This window comes from Pseudophryne corroboree, chromosome 10, assembly GCF_028390025.1.
Source record: "Pseudophryne corroboree isolate aPseCor3 chromosome 10, aPseCor3.hap2, whole genome shotgun sequence".
Lineage (NCBI taxonomy): Eukaryota > Metazoa > Chordata > Amphibia > Anura > Myobatrachidae > Pseudophryne > Pseudophryne corroboree.
Window position 1 is genome coordinate 374,373,227 of NC_086453.1, and position 22,949 is coordinate 374,396,175.

The 22,949-nt window shown below is 47.2% G+C and overlaps 1 protein-coding gene and 1 long non-coding RNA gene across 10 annotated transcripts in view; one reads left to right on the forward strand and one right to left on the reverse strand.

Annotated features, from left to right (window-relative positions):
* The window catches only part of PKNOX2 (PBX/knotted 1 homeobox 2), a 581,048-nt gene that overhangs the window by 372,175 nt on the left and 185,924 nt on the right, over positions 1-22,949 (forward strand). For 7 of the 9 annotated variants that reach the window (XM_063943776.1, XM_063943772.1, XM_063943768.1 and 4 more), the window contains one exon: positions 1,689-1,798. The exons of the other annotated variants lie outside the window; for them this stretch is intronic. In XM_063943776.1, coding sequence (XP_063799846.1) covers positions 1,712-1,798 — 87 coding nt within the window. In that variant the 5' untranslated portion in view covers positions 1,689-1,711. The remainder of the gene's footprint in view (positions 1-1,688; positions 1,799-22,949) is intronic. 9 annotated transcript variants of the gene reach the window in all.
* Positions 3,217-22,949, reverse strand: part of LOC134966769 (uncharacterized) — a 61,955-nt gene continuing 42,222 nt past the window's right edge. The window contains exon 3 of the long non-coding RNA XR_010188706.1: positions 3,217-3,301. This is a non-coding gene — a long non-coding RNA (uncharacterized LOC134966769). The remainder of the gene's footprint in view (positions 3,302-22,949) is intronic.

Consider the following 22,949-nt stretch of genomic DNA (forward strand, 5'->3'; position numbering starts at 1 on the left):
AAGTAAATGTACATTACACCAAGCATTCTAGTGACTGATTATACAAATACACAAAGCATTCTAGTGACTGATTGGTCAATAGAATGCTTAGTCTATTGTATAATCATTAAATACACCAAGCATTCTAGTGAGCAGTCATACAATTGTAAAGCACAACAGGATTTTGCTGCGCTATATAAGGAACTGTTAATAATAATACAATACACTGATCATTCTACTAACCAATCATACAATACAAAGATCATTCTTGTGACGGGTGTGGTATATTATGTCCACATGGTTGTAATGTTGACATTATCTATGACAATATAATGTTGACAATGTATTTTTAGCGTAATTCTATCCCTAATGCTAACACTATCTCTAATGGTAAACCTAAGGCTCACTCTTCGCCGTATTGAAATGTCAGTATTTTGACAATGTCAACATTTCCTCTGACATTTGTAGGTGTTGACATTAATGGCGATATGTTAACCATGCAAGACCACAGACCTCTGATGACAACCCAAATGTAGTACATATGCTGCTCCGATCTCACTGTTATGAGTGTCTACCATGATCCTGAGTCTTCAGAACCAACTTACTGAGTGCTTGTCCTGTAACAACCACTGTTTCCAGAACTGCTCACGTTCACTGGTACTAGGCTGCCCCCAGGACTTCAACTCTAAGTAGGGCAGGTTCAAGTTCACAGATACATACATATATATATATATATATATATATATATATATATATATATATATATATAAAAAGGGAACAGGGTACTTCAGAATGACTGATTTGCATAAGGAACTGATGACAACCCACAAGGTAGTGTCAGACGGAAATCCCTTTAAGGGTTGAAAATCCAATTACCACAGGTCCAGAAACCAAGCAAGGCTTTGAACTCTGCTGTAGCAGTCAAGAGTAAAAACGCAGGCTGACACAACAATCCTAGTTTGCACTGCTGACTGGTTGCCAGGAGACTGACTGAAGCGAACAGAACTCCCCTAACCAGGATTCTAACACATATGCTTTCATCTAGCACACTTCACAGCAAGTGTGCTTGTCCTGGGGTATATTCATAGGCAAGAGTTTTTCTGCACTGTAATTGGTGGATTGTTCCAGTCAACCTCCAATCAGTGTGTGGAGACCTCCTGACACACTGATGAATGGACAGAGTCTTATCCAGTGGTATACCTGGACGGCAGAGATCATTGTAATGGGTTTCTGTCTGGACGTGTACACAATTTTTCGCGTTGACTCTAAAAAAAAAATTTGATTTAAAGTCAATATGCAAAAAATGTACAATATTGTGATGAATTGGAAATAAAGATAATTTTTTTTATGTTAACTTTAAAATGTATTTGCAGTTGTGTCTTGTGGGCTTTGTATGAGTCACAGTATAAACTAAGTTTACCAAAGATTAGCCATCACGTTTTGGTTTTCGGTAGGTACTTTGTGTACGCACACACAATAATGCATATTCCATATCTCTCCCTACTTGTTGGCCCTGGGTTCACATGATGCATCATCACAGATTCTTCCTAGTGAAACCAGAATGACATGTACGTATCCTCGAATAAAAGCTCTTTCATATATACCTCAGTAAAAACCAGACATTATTATTTGTGATTATGAAAGACTTTTTTTTTTTATCCAGAGACAATATTTTTTTTAATGCAGATTAACTTTCTCCCCTTCAACAGGGCTCTAGATGTGAATCAATCCCATGATGCAACATGTGTCCCCAGCACCAGCTCTGTCAATGATGGCCACCCAGAGTGTGCCCCCACCCCCTTACCAAGAGAGTCCGCAGGTGAGTGCAGAGAAACATATAGAACAGGGTGCGCTGATTCCCTCCCTCATAACAACAGTTGGGTATAGTATGGTTTGCCGGCGATCGGGGTCCCGGTAGCCAGCATACCGACGCCGGAATCCCGACCGCCGGCATACCGACAGCTGGGCGAGCGCAAACGAGCCCCTTTGCGGGCACGGTGGCGCGCTATCTATTCTCCCTCCAGGGGGGTCGTGGACCCCCAAGAGGGAGAAAAGATGTTGGTATGCCGGTGGTTGGGATTCCGGCGCCGGTATGGTGGTCGCCGGGAGCCCCGGCCGCCGGCAACCCGAAGACCACCCCAACAGTTATATCTGCAATCTAATATTCACTATATTCACTAAGCAGGGTCTCATCCCACCTCTAACACCAGTCCTGTCTGATATTCAATATCCACTCTCCAATAGAGGTCTATAAGCAGATCCTCTTCCCACCTCTAACACCAATCTGTCTGATATATAATATCCACTCTCCAGTACAGGACTGTAAGCAGGGCATTATCCCACCTCTAACCCCAGTCCTGTCTGATATACAATATCCACTCTCCAATACAGGACTGTAAGCAGATCCTCTTCCCACTTCTAACACCAATTTGTCTGATATACAATATCCACTCTCCAATACAGGACTGTAAGCAGGGCTTCATCCCACCTCTAACACTAGACCTAACACCTCTAACAACAAGTGTTACTCCACAAAAGCGTAATAGACAGTACATAGTGAAATAATAGGGCTCACTTCCAGCCACCTCTACTACTCATACAGATGTTGGCACCTGAGCTTTCCTCTTCATCTGCCATGCGATGTAAACATACAAAGCTGTACAGAGGCGGCATGTCAGTGACAGGTAGTTGTAACTGTCACCCACTGTGACAGCCGCCGCACCTCAAGGCACTGGGTCTGCAGAGAGGAAAACAGTCCCTAAAATAAAAAGATGACTGCCTTAATTCACATAGAAAGGTGCTTCCTATGTAAAAAAAAATGCATACATTTTCTATTTATTGCCATGCTAAATTGTTATATACTGTTTTATATTATTGGTCGACAATTAGCTTTCACCATCTCTACAGTATGTGCAGGTGATAAGTAGTGCAATTTTTATTAACTCACAAAAACTATCCTGGGCAAATTATAACACGATACAAAAAAAAGATAGTGTCAGGTTGTGTTTCTCATCCAATAGATCTGGTCCTTTTACCATGATTGACTCTTTGTGCTCGGTGGTCCCTCCTTCCTTTTCTACCCTTCTTTCCTCTCTCTCCTTTACTTCACTTTTTTGCTCTTCTCTCCTTTTCTCTCATTCTGTTTCTCATTCATATTTTCTTTTACTTTTTCTCTTGGTTATTATTTTTTTATTTTTTATCTATATGTCAAAATTGCATTGCATTCCACAACGTACATGTTCCATGTTTTACATTGTCGTTGGACATCACCATTTATATTTTGTATGGTTCTGTATGAAGCTTTGCAATAAAAAAATTACACCTTTAAAAAAAAAAAAAAGAAGATAGTGTCAGACAGTAATACAGGTAAACATTTGGTTAGGTAATAGAAAAAGAAAGAAGCAGGAACAACGGCCCTCATTCCGAGTTGATCGCTCGCTAGCTGCTTTTAACAGTAGTGCAAATGCTAGGCCGCTGCCCTCTGGGAGTGTATCTTAGCTTAGCAGAAGTGCGAACGAAAGATTAGCAGAATTGCTCGTAAATCTTTTCCTGCAGTTTCTGAGTAGCTCCAGATATACTCCTACCCTGCGATCACCTCAGTCCGTTTAGATCCTGCGTTGACGTCACAAACACGCCCTGCGTTCGGCCAGCCACTCCCCCGTTTCCCCAGCCACTCCTGCGTTTTAGCCTGACACGCCTGCGTTTTTTTAGCACACTCCTGGAAAACGGTCAGTTACCTCCCAGAAACACCCACTTCCTGTCAATCACTCACCGATCAGCAGAGCGACTGAAAAGCGTTGCTCGCCCCTGTGTAAAATTGCTTTGTTTTGTGTGAAATTACTTGGCGCGGGCACCCTGCGGCCCATACGCATGCGCAGAACAGCCGATTTTTAGCCTGATCGCAATGCTGCAAAAAACGGCAGCGAGCGATCAACTCGGAATGACCCCCAATGCTCCTTACAACCTCAGGAGTTAAAATAAATATATGAGAACAGCAGCAGAAGCAGGTAAAATCCCAGCATGAGGCACCACGAAGCATAATCCCCGATAAATGTCAGCATCAGGGCCAATAGGATAGCCCCCGTCGATCCTATTAGCAGCATTAACGTACCGCTACTTAAAGGAAACCGGCCTTAGTGCATATGTGTCTCTGTGCCGGTCTGCAGTTGTTCCCAGTTACACAAACTGGTCCTTACTGTGCATTGCTTACAGTAGTGCCCACCATGCCTCTCTGTGCGCAAGCGCTCGCAAGTGTCCCAGCCATGCAAATCTGCTTCCGTCTGTTCTCTGGGCTCCGTAGACCAGCGTTCCTTACTTTGTGCTTCGCATGCTGGTGTAGGTATTACTCTGCCGGTCACTACTAGGCAACTCCTAGCTTCCGAAGATGCTTTTGTATCGTTTATACATCCACTAAAATATCATTTTACATCTAAAAATAAAATTGTTTGGTAATGCTTATGAGCACATTATATAGCTCTAAATAAAACCAGAAGACACACAGTGGTTAAAAAAAAAAAAAAAATTACTGGGTTAGATGTAGTGTAATTAATGTTCTAAAACGATGCTGTAGTAATGAGCTCTAATTCTTTATTTTATACTATAGTATATATCTTTTTGACCGCCGGGATCGCATACCGATCCCTCTTTCTTTTTTTACCGATTAAATGCCGCAGTGAGAATCTGTCTTTGTAGTCGCCCAGGTGACACTGCTCGTAGGTGACATTCACGGCGTGCCTCCAGGTAATTTTTACTGTGACATGCTTAAGAGGTGCCAGGCCTGGTCCTCCTGACAGGTGGAACATAGCTTGGCTGTCTCCCGAGATTTAAGTACTGGCTCTTCCGGTGTGATGTTACACATTGTCACCTTTCTTACACATTTCTCTCTTTGTTACTCAAAGAAATTGGTTTCCTGAAACTTGCAACATTTAAAGACTCTTAACCCAGCGCATCAACAGCAGCTTTTATATCTATTTATAGTTTTATAGCAAAGCTAAATATCCCTTACACCAATTGCACTTTTGTCTTTTCTGAATGACTCTGTAACTTCTGACCAGGATTGGATTTTGTCAGAATGTACAGCAGGCGCACTGGTCGTGTGATAGATATTTGGTGCTGTGTCACGTGTATTAGTGACAGAAATGTGTCTTAGGGCTTAATTTAGATCTGATCGCAGCAGCAAATCTGTTAGCTAATGGGCAAAACCATGTGCACTGCAGGTGGGGCAGATGTAACATGTGCAGAGAGAGTTAGATTTGGGTGGGGTGTGTTCAAACCGAAATCTAAATTTCAGTGTAGAAATAAAGCAGCCAGTATTTACCCTGCACAGAAACAATATAACCCACCCAAATCTAACTCTCTCTGCACATGTTACATCTGACCCACCTGCAGTGCACATGGTTTTGCCCAACTGCTAACAAATTTCCTGCTGCGATCAGATCTGAATTACCCTCTTAATTTTTTTCATAATTAAGTACTCTTAAATCATTATTTGAAACGTTTATATAACATTTGGTAAGCCCAGATATAGTGTTTTTTGTTTTTTTTTAAATCTAGTTTACATGATTCCTTCATACTTGCCTACCCTCCCGGAAAGGCCGGGAGGCTCCCGAAAAGTGGGTGGCCCTCCCGGCCTCTGGGAAAGGTGGGCAAGTGTCCCACTTTTGTGGCAGCCCCCGCACTCCCCCCTCGGCCGCCCACAGCAGAGAATAAGTGGGCTCTCCGAGGGATACGATGACGCGGTTCGCGTCATCGTAACTCCACCCCCCACTGTACAGTGCCTGTTTTCTCGGCACAGCCTAGCGGGGACAGGACTACGATGATGCGACTATGGTGCTACGCCCCCGGACCGCTCACTTTCCCTGTCAGCCACGCCCCTGGACCGCCCACATTACCGCCGGACACGCCCCCATTAGCCTACCACGCTGCAGCCTATCAGAGGATGGTATAGCAAGGTAGACAACTATGGATTCCTTGCCTTTGTTAAAAATAAAAAAATATCAGTCTTCTGCCCCTGGTCCAATGGAGCTTGCAACCTAATTTAACAGCCAATGGCCAATTTCATTAGAGGCCAATTAACCTACAGTAGGTGTATATTTTTTGACTGTGGGGGAGGGATCTTAACCACCCTGTGAAAACCCATGCACATAGGGGCACGAAGGCCCCAGTCCTGAAGGCAGCAATGCCATTGGTTGTTCATAATCAACCCTTAATTTAACCTTCGGAGTACACCGCTGCAAATCTCGATGGGACACCCCTACTGTGCTGGAGTGGGGAGAAAGCGTTCCAGGCTTCTTCTTAGAGGTCATTCTTCCTGTATGGATTTTGTTTCTTGGAGAGTTCCGTTCTTCTTGTCTTTCGTAATCCCAGGTGTTACGACGTCCTATATAACACGCGGACCACGGCAGCCTGCCACTGGATTAACCACATTTCTACGGTATGTGCCAAGCGCTCCCAAGGGGAAGAACTTTACACTCTGTGCAGTACAACCTTCTCCATCTGCGGAGACTGAAGTTGCTGGAGTTTGCACAGATTCACCAGCAGCTGGAAGAGGTTTAGGGCTAAAAGGATTAGCTGAGAGAATGGAATACCTCAGATCTGCAGACATAGAAGAGTTACTTAAGTGTGAAGAGTCTAATTAAATTCACATTTTAATGCAAATAAACTCATCACAGCTGCTGAGCGACGGCCCCTGCCCACCCCAGGGGATCTGCGCCCCTTCTCCTCCTCCTATCTATCTCCCGAGCACCCTTGTGAGGAATCGTGTTGGTATTATTACACCAGCGTTCCCACCCACATCTACAAGTATATGGAGTACATCAGGACTGTAGGCTTGTACATCACTACTGTGCTCTACAGATGCACTCAGCCATTACTGTCCTGAAATGTGACTGTTGCTTACTTGGAATCAGTCATTTCACTATGCTTTCTATGCACTATTAAGGGTTCACTACGGCTGGCCGGCGGTCGGGCTCCCGGCGACCAGCATCCCGGCGCCGGGAGCCCGACCGCCGGCTTACCGACAGCTTGGCGAGCGCAAATGAGCCCCTTGCGGGCTCGCTGCGCTCGCCACGCTACGGGCACGGTGGCGCGCTGCGCGCGCCACACTATTTTATTCTCCCTCTATGGGGGTCGTGGACCCCCACGAGGGAAAATAAGTGTCGGTATGCCGGCTGTCGGGCTCCCGGCGCCGGTATACTGAGCGCCGGGAGCCCGACCGCCGGCAAACAGAAGACCACCCACTATTAATAGTGGCAGCTAATACTGATATTATTATCAGCTATCCCTTTATTTGCTTTCCTGTGCATGCAGGCTCATTTCCCTATGTGGAAAAAGGTGTTGGGGGGGGGGGGACCCTGCACTGCACTGCACTGCACAGCACATCCTATTACTAAAGACATCAAGAGGTGCTATCATGCTGAGGCTTCTAATACTGTGCTGGAGGAAGAGAGTTGCAGATGCACACTCTTAGCACTAAGAACAGTGGTCGTAAATTTTTTTTTACGATCAGTGTTCTTAGGGGGTCATTCTGACCCGATCGTACGCTGCAGTTTTTGCATCGGTGCAGTCGGGTCAGAACTGCACATGCGCCGGCCGAATGCCAGCAGAGGCGGTCGCTGGGCGGTGGGGGGGGGGGGTGGAATGGCGGAGATGCCCGCCGTTTTGTGGTCCAGCCAACGCAGGCGTGGCCGGACCGAACGTGGGGCGGGCCACAGCGGCTGCGTGACGTCACACGCAGCCGCTGCGGGCCGGGGAGAGGTGAGTAGCTCCGCTGCGGGGTGGGGGTGGGGCGGCACTGACATACGGCTCGGGATAGCCCTGTGCTGGGCGTCCCCCCGCATGTCAGTGTGAATGATCGTAGCTGTGCTAAATTTAGCACAGCTGCGATCATCTCAGAATGACCCCCTTAGTGCTAAGAGTTTGCATCTGCATCTAATTTCCCTCTGTGTCAGGGGTTGGGAGCGTGGTGATGTCACAGCACAGCGCCATGTTCCCAGGATATCCCTGACACAGAGAAGTGCCGCAACACATGGTTAGCGTAGCTTGTGCTCAAATTAGTTTCATTAAACATACCCCTTTCCATCCACCAAAGAGGAGAGTGATGTACTGTATTTAAATCCCAGTGGGGGCTCTCGGTGCCCTGATCAGAAAGAATAGAAATAGAACATTGCTGCCAGTATATCACTGGTTTTATGCAGTGTTTTATATGACCCGAATTGCTTGCATTGTTTGCATTGGTGCGAGTAGTGTGTACTGTGACAGACATAAAAACAGCATTTCAAAGGGTTTACAGAGGGGGCCTGCCTAATTTCATATTTATTTGCCTAGTCCTTTAAAATGTTTGGGTAAATGGAACTGTAATAGAACATAAAGTCCTGCGCTGGGACAGGGGAACTGTAATAGAATAGAACATTCAGTCCTGCGCTGGGACAGGGGAACTGTAATAGAACATACAGTCCTGCAATGGGACAGGGGAACTGCAGTAGAACATACAGTCCTGCGCTGGGACAGTGGAACTGTAATAGAACATACAGTCCTGCGATGAGACAGGGGAACTGTAATAGAACATACAGTCCTGCAATGGGACAGGGGAACTGTAATAGAACATACAGTCCTGCGCTGGGACAGGGGAACTGTAATAGAACATACAGTCCTGCGATGGGACAGTGGAACTGTAATAGAACATACAGTCCTGCGATGGGACAGGGGAACTGTAATAGAACATACAGTCCTGCAATGGGACAGGGGAACTGTAATAGAACATACAGTCCTGCGATGGGACAGGGGAACTGTAATAGAACATACAGTCCTGCAATGGGACAGGGGAACTGCAGTAGAACATACAGTCCTGCGATGGGGCAGGGGAACTGTATTAGAACATACAGTCCTGCGATGGGGCAGGGGAACTGTAATAGAACATACAGTCCTGCAATGGGACAGGGGAACTGTAATAGAACATACAGTCCTGCAATGGGACAGGGGAACTGCAGTAGAACATACAGTCCTGCGATGGGGCAGGGGAACTGTATTAGAACATACAGTCCTGCGATGGGGCAGGGGAACTGTAATAGAACATACAGTCCTGCGATGGGACATGGGAACTGTAATAGAACATACAGTCCTGCGATGGGACAGTGGAACTGTGATAGAACATACAGTCCTGTGATGGGACAGTGGAACTGTAATAGAACATACAGTCCTGCGCTGGGACAGTGGAACTGTAATAGAACATACAGTCCTGTGATGGGACAGTGGAACTGTAATAGAACATAAAGTCCTGCGATGGGGCAGGGGAACTGTAATAGAACATACAGTCCTGCGATGGGACATGGGAACTGTAATAGAACATACAGTCCTGCGATGGGACAGTGGAACTGTGATAGAACATACAGTCCTGTGATGGGGCAGGGGAACTGTAATAGAACATACAGTCCTGCGATGGGGCAGGGGAACTGTAATAGAACATACAGTCCTGTGATGGGACAGTGGAACTGTAATAGAACATAAAGTCCTGCGCTGGGACAGTGGAACTGTAATAGAACATACAGTCCTGCGCTGGGACAGTGGAACTGTGATAGAACATACAGTCCTGCGCTGGGACAGTAAAACTGTAATAGAACATACAGTCCTGTGATGAGACAGAGGAACTGTAGTAGAACATACAGTCCTGCGCTGGGACAGGGGAACTGTAATAGAACATACAGTCCTGCGCTGGGACAGGGGAACTGTAATAGAACATACAGTCCTGCGCTGGGACAGTGGAACTGTAATAGAACATACAGTCCTGCGCTGGGACAGTAAAACTGTAATAGAACATACAGTCCTGCGCTGGGACAGTGGAACTGTAATAGAACATACAGTCCTGCGATGGGACAGAGGAACTGTAATAGAACATACAGTCCTGCGCTGGGACAGTGGAACTGTAATAGAACATACAGTCCTGCGCTGGGACAGTAAAACTGTAATAGAACATACAGTCCTGCGCTGGGACAGTGGAACTGTAATAGAACATACAGTCCTGCGCTGGGACAGTGGAACTGTAATAGAACATACAGTCCTGCGCTGGGACAGTAAAACTGTAATAGAACATACAGTCCTGCGCTGGGACAGTGGAACTGTAATAGAACATACAGTCCTGCGATGGGGCAGGGGAACTGTAATAGAACATACAGTCCTGCGCTGGGACAGTGGAACTGTGTTAGAACATACAGTCCTGCGCTGGGACAATGGAACTGTGATAGAACATACAGTCCTGCGCTGGGACAGTGGAACTGTGTTAGAACATACAGTCCTGCGCTGGGACAATGGAACTGTGATAGAACATACAGTCCTGCGATGGGACAGTGGAATTGTAATAGAACATACAGTCCTGTGATGGGACAGTCAAGAGGTAATAGAACATACAGTCCTGCGCTGGGACAGTGGAACTGTAATAGAACATACAGGTCTGCGCTGGGACAGTGGAACTGTAATAGAACATACAGTCCTGCAATGGGACAGGGGAACTGTAATAGAACATACAGTCCTGCGCTGGGACAGGGGAACTGTAATAGAACATACAGTCCTGCGCTGGGACAGTGGAACTGTAATAGAACATACAGTCCTGCACTGGGACAGTGGAACTGTAATAGAACATACAGTCCTGCGCTGGGACAGTCGAACTGTAATAGAACATACAGTCCTGCGCTGGGACAGTGGAACTGTAATAGAACATACAGTCCTGCGCTGGGACAGTGGAACTGTAATAGAACATACAGTCCTGCAATGGGACAGGGGAACTGTAATAGAACATACAGTCCTGCAATGGGACAGGGGAACTGTAATAGAACATACAGTCCTGCGCTGGGACAGTGGAACTGTAATAGAACATACAGTCCTGCGCTGGGACAGTCGAACTGTAATAGAACATACAGTCCTGCGCTGGGACAGTGGAACTGTAATAGAACATACAGTCCTGCGCTGGGACAGTGGAACTGTAATAGAACATACAGTCAGAGGCGGAACTACCGGCAGTGCAGGCAGTGCACTGCACTGGGGCCCGCCTCTGTCCAGGGGCCCAAGCATGTAATGAGTCAAACTGACTCATTACATGCCGCTGTGCGCTGCGGGCAACCGCTGCCCGCAGCGCACAGCCGCCCGGCGAAGAGAGGAGAGGAGCAGCGGTACTACAGACGGGGGAAGGAGGAGGAGGGAGGCTGAGAAGGGAGCCGCAGCAGCGCTTTGTTACTGGTGGAGGCGCTGCTGCTGCTGCCCCTCTGCTTCCCTATAGGCTGTCATCCGAGAACAGCCTATAGGGAAGCAGAGGGGCAGCAGCAGCAGCGCCTCCACCAGTAACACAGCGCTGCTGCGGCTCCCTTCTCAGCCTCCCTCCTCCTCCTTCTCTCCAGCCAATCGTCTCTGACGCTGCACCGAGGAGCCTGAGCCAGCGGAGAGGGTAAGTATAATTCTTCTTTCTTTCTTTCTTTCTTTCTTTCTTTCTTTCTTTCTTTCTTTCTTTCTTTCTTTCTTTCTTTCTTTCTTTCTTTCTTTCCTTCTTTCCTTCTTTCCTTCTTTCCTTCTTTCCTTCTTTCTTTCCTTCTTTCCTTCTTTCTTGTGCCTGCCTGCCGCAATGTGTAAAAATGGGGGACTACCTGCCGCACTGTGTAAAAATGGGGGACTACCTGCCGCACTGTGTAAAAATGGGGGACTACCTGCCGCACTGTGTAAAAATGGGGGACTACCTGCCGCAATGTGTAAAAAGGGGGGCATACCTGCCGCAATGTGTAAAAAGGGGGGACTGCCTGCAGCAATGTGTAAAAAGGGGGGACTGCCTGCAGCAATGTGTAAAAAGGGGGGACTGCCTGCCGCAATGTGTAAAAAGGGGGAACTGCCTGCCGCAATGTGTAAAAAGGGGGGACTGCCTGCCGCAATGTGTAAAAAGGGGGAATCAGCCTGCCGCAATGTGTAAAAATGGGGGACTGCCTGCCGCTATGTGTAAAAAGGGGTAATCTGCCCGACGCAATGTGTAAAAAGGGGAATCTGCCTGCCGTAATGTGTAAAAAAGGGGGACTGCCTGACGCTATGTGTAAAACAGGGGGACTGCCTGACGCTATGTGTAAAAATGGGGAATCTGCCTGCTGCTATGTGTAAAAATGGGGAATCTGCCTGCCGTAATGTGTAAAAATGGGGACGCTGTCTGCCGTAATGTGTAACAAGGGCACGCTGTCTGCCGTAATGTGTAAAAATGGGGACGCTGTCTGCCGTAATGTGTAACAAGGGCACGCTGTCTGCCGTAATGTGTAACAAGGGCACGCTGTCTGCCGTAATGTGTAACAAGGGCACGCGGTCTGCCGTAATGTGTAACAAGGGCACGCTGTCTGCCGTAATGTGTAAAAAGGGCACGCTGTCTGCCGCTATGTGTAACAAGGGCACGCTGTCTGCTGTAATGTGTAAAAAGGGCACGCTGTCTGCCGTAATGTGTAACAAGGGCACGCGGTCTGCCGTTATGTGTAAAAAGGGCACGCTGTCTGCTGTAATGTGTAAAAAGAGGAATCTGTTCGCTGTAAGGTGTAAAAGGGTCTCTACCTGGTGTAGTGGTGCTACTGTGCGGCGTAATTTGAATAATGGAGACTACTGTGTTGGTATTATTTTGTGGCCACACCCCTTCCCCACGAAGCCACGCCACTATGTATTTTTGCGCACACTGCCCCTGGGGTGGACTTGGATGGGGGGGGGGGCCCCAAAGCAGTTTGTCGCACCTGGGCCCACCGCTTGCTTGTTCCGCCACTGCATACAGTCCTGCGCTGGGACAGTGGAACTGTAATAGAACATACAGTCCTGTGATGGGACAGGGGAACTGTAATAGAACATACAGTCCTGCAATGGGACAGAGGAACTGTAATAGAACATACAGTCCTGCGCTGGGACAGAGGAACTGTAATAGAACATACAGTCCTGCGCTGGGACAGTGGAACTGTAATAGAACATACAGTCCTGCGATGGGACAGAGGAACTGTGATAGAACATACAGTCCTGCGCTGGGACAGTGGAACTGTAATAGAACATACAGTCCTGCGCTGGGACAGTGGAACTGTAATAGAACATACAGTCCTGCGCTGGGACAGTGGAACTGTAATAGAACATACAGTCCTGCGATGGGGCAGGAGAACTGTAATAGAACATACAGTCCTGTGATGAGACAGTGGAACTGTAATAGAACATACAGTCCTGTGATGGGACAGTGGAACTGTGTTAGAACATACAGTCCTGCGCTGGGACAATGGAACTGTGATAGAACATACAGTCCTGTGATGGGACAGTGGAACTGTGTTAGAACATACAGTCCTGCGCTGGGACAATGGAACTGTGATAGAACATACAGTCCTGCGATGGGACAGTGGAATTGTAATAGAACATACAGTCCTGTGATGGGACAGTGGAATTGTAATAGAACATACAGTCCTGCGATGGGACAGGGGAACTGTAATAGAACATACAGTCCTGCAATGGGACAGAGGAACTGTAATAGAACATACAGTCCTGCGCTGGGACAGAGGAACTGTAATAGAACATACAGTCCTGCGCTGGGACAGTGGAACTGTAATAGAACATACAGTCCTGCGATGGGACAGAGGAACTGTGATAGAACATACAGTCCTGCGCTGGGACAGTGGAACTGTAATAGAACATACAGTCCTGCGCTGGGACAGTGGAACTGTAATAGAACATACAGTCCTGCGCTGGGACAGTGGAACTGTAATAGAACATACAGTCCTGCGATGGGGCAGGGGAACTGTAATAGAACATACAGTCCTGTGATGAGACAGTGGAACTGTAATAGAACATACAGTCCTGTGATGGGACAGTGGAACTGTGTTAGAACATACAGTCCTGCGCTGGGACAATGGAACTGTGATAGAACATACAGTCCTGTGATGGGACAGTGGAACTGTGTTAGAACATACAGTCCTGCGCTGGGACAATGGAACTGTGATAGAACATACAGTCCTGCGATGGGACAGTGGAATTGTAATAGAACATACAGTCCTGTGATGGGACAGTGGAATTGTAATAGAACATACAGTCCTGCGATGGGACAGTGGAATTGTAATAGAACATACAGTCCTGTGATGGGACAGTGGAATTGTAATAGAACATACAGTCCTGTGATGGGACAGGGGAACTGTAATAGAACATACAGTCCTGCGCTGGGACAGTCAAGAGGTAATAGAACATACAGTCCTGTGATGATACAGTGGAACTGAATTAGAACATACAGTCCTGCGCTGGGACAGTGTAACTGTAATAGAACATACAGTCCTGCGCTGGGACAGTGGAACTGTAATAGAACATACAGTCCTGCGCTGGGACAGTGGAACTGTGATAGAACATACAGTCCTGTGATGATACAGTGGAACTGTGATAGAACATACAGTCCTGTGATGAGACAGTGGAACTGTAATAGAACATACAGTCCTGTGATGATACAGTGGAACTGAATTAGAACATACAGTCCTGCGCTGGGACAGTGTAACTGTAATAGAACATACAGTCCTGCGATGGGACAGTGGAACTGTAATAGAACATACAGTCCTGCGCTGGGACAGTGGAACTGTAATAGAACATACAGTCCTGTGATGAGACAGTGGAACTGAATTAGAACATACAGTCCTGCGCTGGGACAGTGTAACTGTAATAGAACATACAGTCCTGCGCTGGGACAGTGGAACTGTAATAGAACATACAGTCCTGCGATGGGACAGAGGAACTGTAATAGAACATACAGTCCTGCGCTGGGACAGTGGAACTGTATTAGAACATACAGTCCTGCGCTGGGACAGTGTAACTGTAATAGAACATACAGTCCTGCGCTGGGACAGTGTAACTGTAATAGAACATATAGTCCTGCGCTGGGACAGTGGAACTGAATTAGAACATACAGTCCTGTGATGGGACAGTGGAACTGTATTAGAACATACAGTCCTGTGATGGGACAGGGGAACTGTATTAGAACATACAGGCCCTCATTCCGAGTCGTTCGCTCGGTATTTTTCATCGCATCGCAATGAAAATCCGCTTAGTACGCATGCGCAATATTCGCACTGCGACTGCGCCAAGTAATTTAACAATGAAGATAGTATTTTTACTCACGGCTTTTTCATCGCTCCGGCGATCGTAATGTGATTGACAGGAAATGGGTGTTACTGGGCGGAAACACGGCGTTTTATGGGCGTGTGGTTGAAAACGCTACCGTTTCCGGAAAAAACGCAGGAGTGGCTGGAGAAACGGGGGAGTGTCTGGGCGAACGCTGGGTGTGTTTGTGACGTCAAACCAGGAACGACAAGCACTGAACTGATCGCACAGGCAGAGTAAGGTTGAAGTTACTCAGAAACTGCTCAGTAGTTTGTAATCGCAATATTGCGATTACATCGGTCGCAATTTTAAGAAGCTAAGATTCACTCCCAGTAGGCGGCGGCTTAGCGTGTGTAACTCTGCTAAATTCGCCTTGCGACCGATCAACTCGGAATGAGGGCCATACAGTCCTGTGATGAGACAGTGGAACTGTATTAGAACATACATACAGTCCTGCACTGGGACAGATTCCTGGACTACAGCAAACCTTGTGCGAGCGAGGAGTGTTTTCATGGCAGAAATGGCATTATTCGTGGATCTCTCTGAGCTGTTGATAATTAGCACTGATTCTCTCGTTATTGAGCTCGGCTCACTCATTTGCATACCACATTTGCATACCATGGCTTGCTGTGTTTAGTAATAAATATTCATAAACATGTTACTGTGCATATTTATTGGGAAAGGTCAGAATGTAACAAAGTGTATTCAGCTTCTGCGTTCATTGTATAACGAGAAAAGATTGTCTTTGGTAGCTGGCGCCTGGACATGTTAGTGCTAGTATTTAATGTCAAGTGGACTTCTGCAGGTAAATAAATCCATGCGGCTGAAATGCACGTAAAACAGCAGAATAACATTGTAATTATATCAGCGGGATCTCGGTATCAAATGATTGCCACAAATTTTGGTAACTAGTACTGGTGCCATGCTGTAACTAGTACTGGTTCCATGCTATAACTAGTACTGGTTCCATGCTATAACTAGTACTGGTGCCATGCTGTAACTAGTACTGGTTCCATGCTATAACTAGTACTGGTGCCATGCTGTAACTAGTACTGGTGCCATGCTGTAACTAGTACTGGTGCCATGCTATAACTAGTACTGGTGCCATGCTATAACTAGTACTGGTGCCATGCTATAACTAGTACTGTTGCCATGCTATAACTAGTACTGGTGCCATGCTGTAACTAGAACTGGTGCCATGCTGTAACTAGTACTGGTGCCATGCTATAACTAGAACTGGTGCCATGCTGTAACTAGTACTGGTGCCATGCTATAACTAGTACTGGTGCCATGCTATAACTAGTACTGGTGCCATGCTATAACTAGTACTGGTGCCATGCTGTAACTAGTACTGGTGCCATGCTATAACTAGAACTGGTGCCATGCTGTAACTAGTACTGGTGCCATGCTATAACTAGTACTGGTGCCATGCTATAACTAGTACTGTTGCCATGCTATAACTAGTACTGGTGCCATGCTGTAACTAGAACTGGTGCCATGCTGTAACTAGTACTGGTGCCATGCTATAACTAGAACTGGTGCCATGCTGTAACTAGTACTGGTGCCATGCTATAACTAGAACTGGTGCCATGCTGTAACTAGTACTGGTGCCATGCTATAACTAGTACTGGTGCCGTGCTATAACTAGTACTGGTGCCATGCTATAACTAGTACTGGTGCCATGCTATAACTAGTACTGTTGCCATGCTATAACTAGTACTGGTGCCATGCTGTAACTAGAACTGGTGCCATGCTGTAACTAGTGCTGGTGCCATGCTATAACTAGTACTGGTGCCATGCTATAACTAGTACTGGTGCCATGCTGTAACTAGAACTGGTGCCATGCTATAACTAGTACTGGTGCCATGCTGTAACTAGAACTGGTGCCATGCTATAACTAGTACTGGTGCCATGCTGTAACTAGTACTGGTGCCATGCTGTATCTAGAACTGGTGCCATGCTATAACTAGTACTGGTGCCATGCTAGAACTGGTGCCATGCTATAACTAGTACTGGTGCCATGCTAGAACTGGTGCCATGCTATAACTAGTACTGGTGCCATGCTATAACTAGTACTGGTGCCATGCTGTAACTAGTACTGGTGCCATGCTATAACTAGTACTGGTGCCGTGCTATAACTAGTACTGGTGCCATGCTATAACTAGTACTGTTGCCATGCTATAACTAGTACTGGTGCCATGCTGTAACTAGAACTGGTGCCATGCTGTAACTAGTGCTGGTGCCATGCTATAACTAGTACTGGTGCCATGCTATAACTAGTACTGGTGCCATGCTGTAACTAGAACTGGTGCCATGCTATAACTAGTACTGGTGCCATGCTGTAACTAAAACTGGTGCCATGCTATAACTAGTACTGGTGCCATGCTATAACTAGTACTGGTGCCATGCTATAACTAGTACTGGTGCCATGCTGTAACTAGTGCTGGTGCCATGCTATAACTAGAACTTGTGCCATGCTGTAACTAGTACTGGTGCCATGCTGTATCTAGAACTGGTGCCATGCTATAACTAGTACTGGTGCCATGCCATAACTAGTACTGGTGCCATGCTATAACTAGTACTGGTGCCATGCTATAACTAGAACTTGTGCCATGCTGTAACTAGTACTGGTGCCATGCTGTATCTAGAACTGGTGCCATGCTATAACTAGTACTGGTGCCATGCTAGAACTGGTGCCATGCTATAACTAGTACTGGTGCCATGCTAGAACTGGTGCCATGCTATAACTAGTACTGGTGCCATGCTATAACTAGTACTGGTGCCATGCTGTAACTAGTACTGGTGCCATGCTATAACTAGTACTGGTGCCATGCCATAACTAGTACTGGTGCCATGCCATAACTAGTACTGGTGCCATGCTGTAACTAGTACTGGTGCCATGCTATAACTAGTACTGGTGCCATGCTGTAACTAGTACTGGTGCCAAGCTGTAACTAGTACTGGTGCCATGCTATAACTAGTGTGATAGCCGGGCAGCGGCAGGTCCGTCAGTCATTTTAAAAAGCATTGTCACGCCTGGCCGTCTCATCACATAAGCAAGCAGTTTATTCACAGTCCAGACAGGGTTATCACGACAGTAACATTTAACTTCTTTTTCTTCTCTCCAGCACAATATTCATATGGGTTCCATCAGGTTCCATCTCCTTTTATTTGCTTCACTGGCAATAACAGCATTAACAATGATGTGACAGCATTACAGTACAGTACATACCAGCGCAGTCTCTGGGAATCAGTAGTGCGGCTTCCGCAAACTGAGATTCATTTCAGTGTGCTCTCCCCCATTCGCTAGGGGCTGTATCTAAACGGGATCTCTCATGGACACGTTACTGGGGGCCTTCCGCCAAATGTGGTTTCCTACCACTCACCCAGCTCGTCCTCTCCCGCAGACTCACACCTCCCGTCCTGCTTCTTGGATACCCCTGAAGGTGAAGAGCCCCTTTGTTTCTTCCACTGATTGTTCATGCTGTAACTTCTCTCACACTGCAAATCTGGATATCTCTTGCTCTTCCTAGCAGCACCTACATGCTGTTCTATAATGCCAGGTACTGTGGAGTTATAGATGCTTGTTCCACAGTCCCCAGACTGCGTTTCTCTTGGACACTAGCCTGTGCCCTCCATCTCAGTCCTCAGCTCACACTGCACTGTCTTGTGCTTTGTTCCTTTTGCTAAAATCCCCCTGCACTTCCTGTCCTAACCCCCTAGATGTGGCAGGGTCTGCCAGAACTGGTTTTGGGGCCATAAAACTCCCCCACTCACTGATAAGAATTAAATGGCTTTTGGAACTTTCCAATATCTCTTGTCTCCTAACATTCCAGTATGCCACACTAGTACTGGTGCCATGCTATAACTAGTACTGGTGCCATGCTATAACTAGTACTGGTGCCATGCTAGCCGGGTTACTGCCAGTGATGAAAGTGTTATTGCTGTCAGTAATCCATTCCTGTGCCCCTTGAAGCGAGACAAAGGGCTTTAGAGCTTTGTTCTCTTTGATAAATCAGCCAGTTAGAGGTACAGTAGAGCCTCAGCGGGGACTCGTATAATGTCAGTGCCGTATGAAGCAATGCACAAGGAGAACTGGGGACGCGTCAGACACAAGCCAGGGATATATTGTCAGGTGTAAGATAAGTGTCCAAGGTGGATGTATAGGTCTACAAGATGCAGATTGCAACACAAACATTCCTGAAAGGAACCTCCTTACCCATAGAATAGTAGTATTATTATTATTCTCCTTTATTTATATGGCACCGCAAGGGTTCCGCAGCGCCCAATTGCAGAGCACATATGCACATAATCAAAACAGGAAAACAGTGACTTACAGCTGAAGACTTTGGTGATCATTCCGAGTTGACCGCTCGCTAGCAGTTTTTAGCAGCCATACAAACGCTATGCCGCCGCCCGCTGGGGGTGTATTTTAGCTTAGCAGAAGTGCGAATGAAAGGATCGCAGAGTGGCTACAAAGTTTTTTTGTGCAGTTTCAGAGTAGCTCCAGACCTACTCAGCGCTTGCGATCACTTCAGACTGTTCAGTTCCTGTTTTGACGTCACAAACACGCCCTACATTCGGCCAGCCACGCCTGCGTTTTTTCTGGCACGTCTGCGTTTTTTCTGAACACTCCCTGAAAATGGTCAGTTGGCACCCAGAAACGCCCACTTCATGTCAATTACTCTGCAGCCAGCAGTGCGACTGAAAAGCTTCCCTAGACCCTGTGTGAAACTACATCGGCCGTTGTGAAAGTACGTTGCGCGTGCGCATTGCGCCGCATATGCATGCACAGAAGTGCCGATTTTTTGCATCATCACTGCACAGCGAACATTTTCTGCTAGCGTACAACTCGGAATGACCACCAATATCGGACAAGTACAGGGTAGCTAAGAATAACTACATTAGTAGACGACTCTGAGATAAGTATCAAGGTGGCCGAGAACTGCAGGATTTGGGCAGTTGAGAATTATTAGTGTAAGTAAGAAAAGGATAAGCACATGAGGGAAGAGGGCCCTACTTGTGAGAGCTTACATTCTAAAGAGGAGGGGTAGACAGACGGGGTGACACAGATGGGGTACATAGAGAGCGTGGAACAGAGGGTTAGGATGAGATTTGGCTGGGTTTGGTGAAGAAGTGGGTCTTGAGAGCCCGTTTGAAGTTCTGTAGAGAGGTGGAGAGTCTGAGGGGGAGAGGTAGGGAATGCCAGAGAGAGGGAGCAGCACGTGAGAAATCTTGTAGGTAGGAGTGGGAGGAAGTAATCAGTAGGCAGGAGAATCGGCGTGCATTAGCAGAGCGTAGAGGACGGGTGGGAGAGTAAAGGGAGATAAGGTCAGAGAAGTAAATGGGAGAGGAGTGGGTGAGTAAAGTGACATATAGAGCCTAGTGCGGGACACTTCTTAGTGAGAGTAGTAGAGGTGGGCGGTGTAAAGTACAATGTGCTGCGGATCATTTACAGCCCGCAACATGTGTCCGCCGCAGCACAATTGCAGCAGTCCTTCAATACACATAGTAGCAGCACACGTGGGGTCTGCACAGCCCTTCTTGCTTCGCTGTGGGAGTGAATAGAGCATAACCTGTATCGAATCGGATGGTGTCGCCTCTCCAGCTTCCCCTTCATGCGTTTCCCTATCTTGTGTCACTCAGTAAACCAGCAGTGACGTCTTTTACACCTGAAGAGTAACTTTCTAGAGTCACTGTAGTGTGTTCAGGTTATAAATCCTCGCTGCGACCGCCGTGACATGCACAGTGCGACTCAGATGCGTGCGCAGCGGCAGGAAATCGCTCCGCTGCATACAAAAGCGACAATGTGTCTACCTGTAAAACAGGCCCGGTCACCCCCATCGCAGTCCCTCACTATCTGCTCATTACACCAGTATAGGAAAATAAATAAAGGCACACTGTCACAACTGAGGGCCTGAGCTGACGGGAGGCAGCCTCAGTTGTAGGGGCTGAGATGTACCGGAACCTGGGAGGTTGTATCAGACCCCTGGACATGTAAGTAACATGAATAATAACTGCCCGAAGGCGTGACCACGACAACTTGGATAAAAGTCAATGATGTTTATTATGACAACTCCGCAACACAGCAGCAGTAAAAGAAAACGTAAAAGTCAGCAAAGAATAAATACAGTTCCTGGGTACTACAGGATGGCAGGAGCCACAGGGCACTGGTAGTGTGAGATAGTTCTTATGATCTTCTAGATGGAAAGTCCTTACCAGGCCCGACTGTAGCAATGGAGATAACCCAGGATTGTGCCAGCTGGTGTTCCAGGAAAAGCTGGGTTGCTGAAGATAAAACAGCTGCTGTGGATACTGGCTGGAACCAGACTGTTGTTAGCACGGAGTGGATACTGGCTGGAACCAGTTAAATAATAAATGAACTTGGGAGCGATGAAATATGAACTGAAATGTAGAACTTGAGAGCGGAGAAATAATAATACCGGTGGAGAGTGGTAAAGTGTAGAAAGGACACGGCCCTTTAAGGGAAGCTGTACTCTGCTGGAAGCTGAGCTGGAAGCAGGTAACGTTGTAGCTGGAAACAGATGAATCCACAATGGATTGGAGAGTCAGGCTACACCGCAGGTGGAATGCTGGTGCGGGTCTCTATGGTGGAAGTCTTGAGACAGGAGCTGGAACCTGGAAGACAATCACAGGAGAGAGACAAACAGGAACTAGGTTTGACAACCAAAGCACTGACGCCTTCCTTGCTCAGGCACAGTGTATTTATACCTGCAGCAAGGAAGGGATTGGCTAGGCAATTATGCAGATTATCAATACTGAGAACAGATTGGTGGAAATGATCAGCTGACAGAATCCAAGATGGCTGCGCCCATGCAGACACTTGGAGGGAAGTTTGGTTTGTAATCCATGTGGTAATGAAAACAGTAATGGCGGCGCCGGCCACCGGAGACAGGAGGCGCCAGGCTGACAGATGCACATCCAACCACGCGGACACAGCGGAGGCCGCGGCTGACGCAATCGCCACTCAGACACTCCGCATGCAGAAGTTCAGGGACGGCGGCGGAGGCCGCGGGAGACGCCATGCCAGGTGTAATATGGCGTCCACTGTGACAGCGTCCCAGAGTGACAGGAGAGGATACAGGAATGTACACATCAGGATAACAGATGGGATCCGGTCCTGGAGCGCTGAGCCAGCCTTAGGAGGCATCTGATGGGTAAGAAATGGCGTCCAGATACCCGGATCGTGACAGCACCCCCCCCTTTAGGAGTGGCCCCAGGACACTTCTTTGGCTTTTGAGGAAACTTGGAATGGAATCTCCGGACCAAGGCAGGAGCATGGACATCAGAAGCATTGGTCCATGAACGTTCCTCAGGACCATAACCTTTCCAGTCAATAAGATATTGTAGTTGACCGTAACGGTGACGTGAGTCCAGGATCTTGGCCACTTCATACTCAACGCCTCGTTGAGTTTGGACTTTCGGAGTTGGAGGAAGTGAGGAATGAAACCGATTCAAGATCAGCGGTTTCAACGGGGAAACATGGAATGTCCTGGGTATTTTTAAGAAGGGAGGCAACTGGAGTCTGTAAGCAACAGGATTGATGACTTGTTCAATCTTGAAAGGACCGATATAGCGAGGTGCAAACTTCATACTGGGAACTCTTAACCTCAAATTCTTCGTGGATAACCATACCCGATCACCCACCTTGAGAGCAGGAACTGCTCGACGCTTCTTATCCGCAAACTTCTTGTACCTGAACGATGCCTTGAGCAGAGCTGATCGTACGCTCTTCCAGATATTGGCAAACTGATGCAAGGTGATATCCACTGCGGGAACAGAAGTTGCTGGAAGCGGTTGGAACTCAGGGACTTTAGGGTGGAATCCAAAGTTAGTGAAGA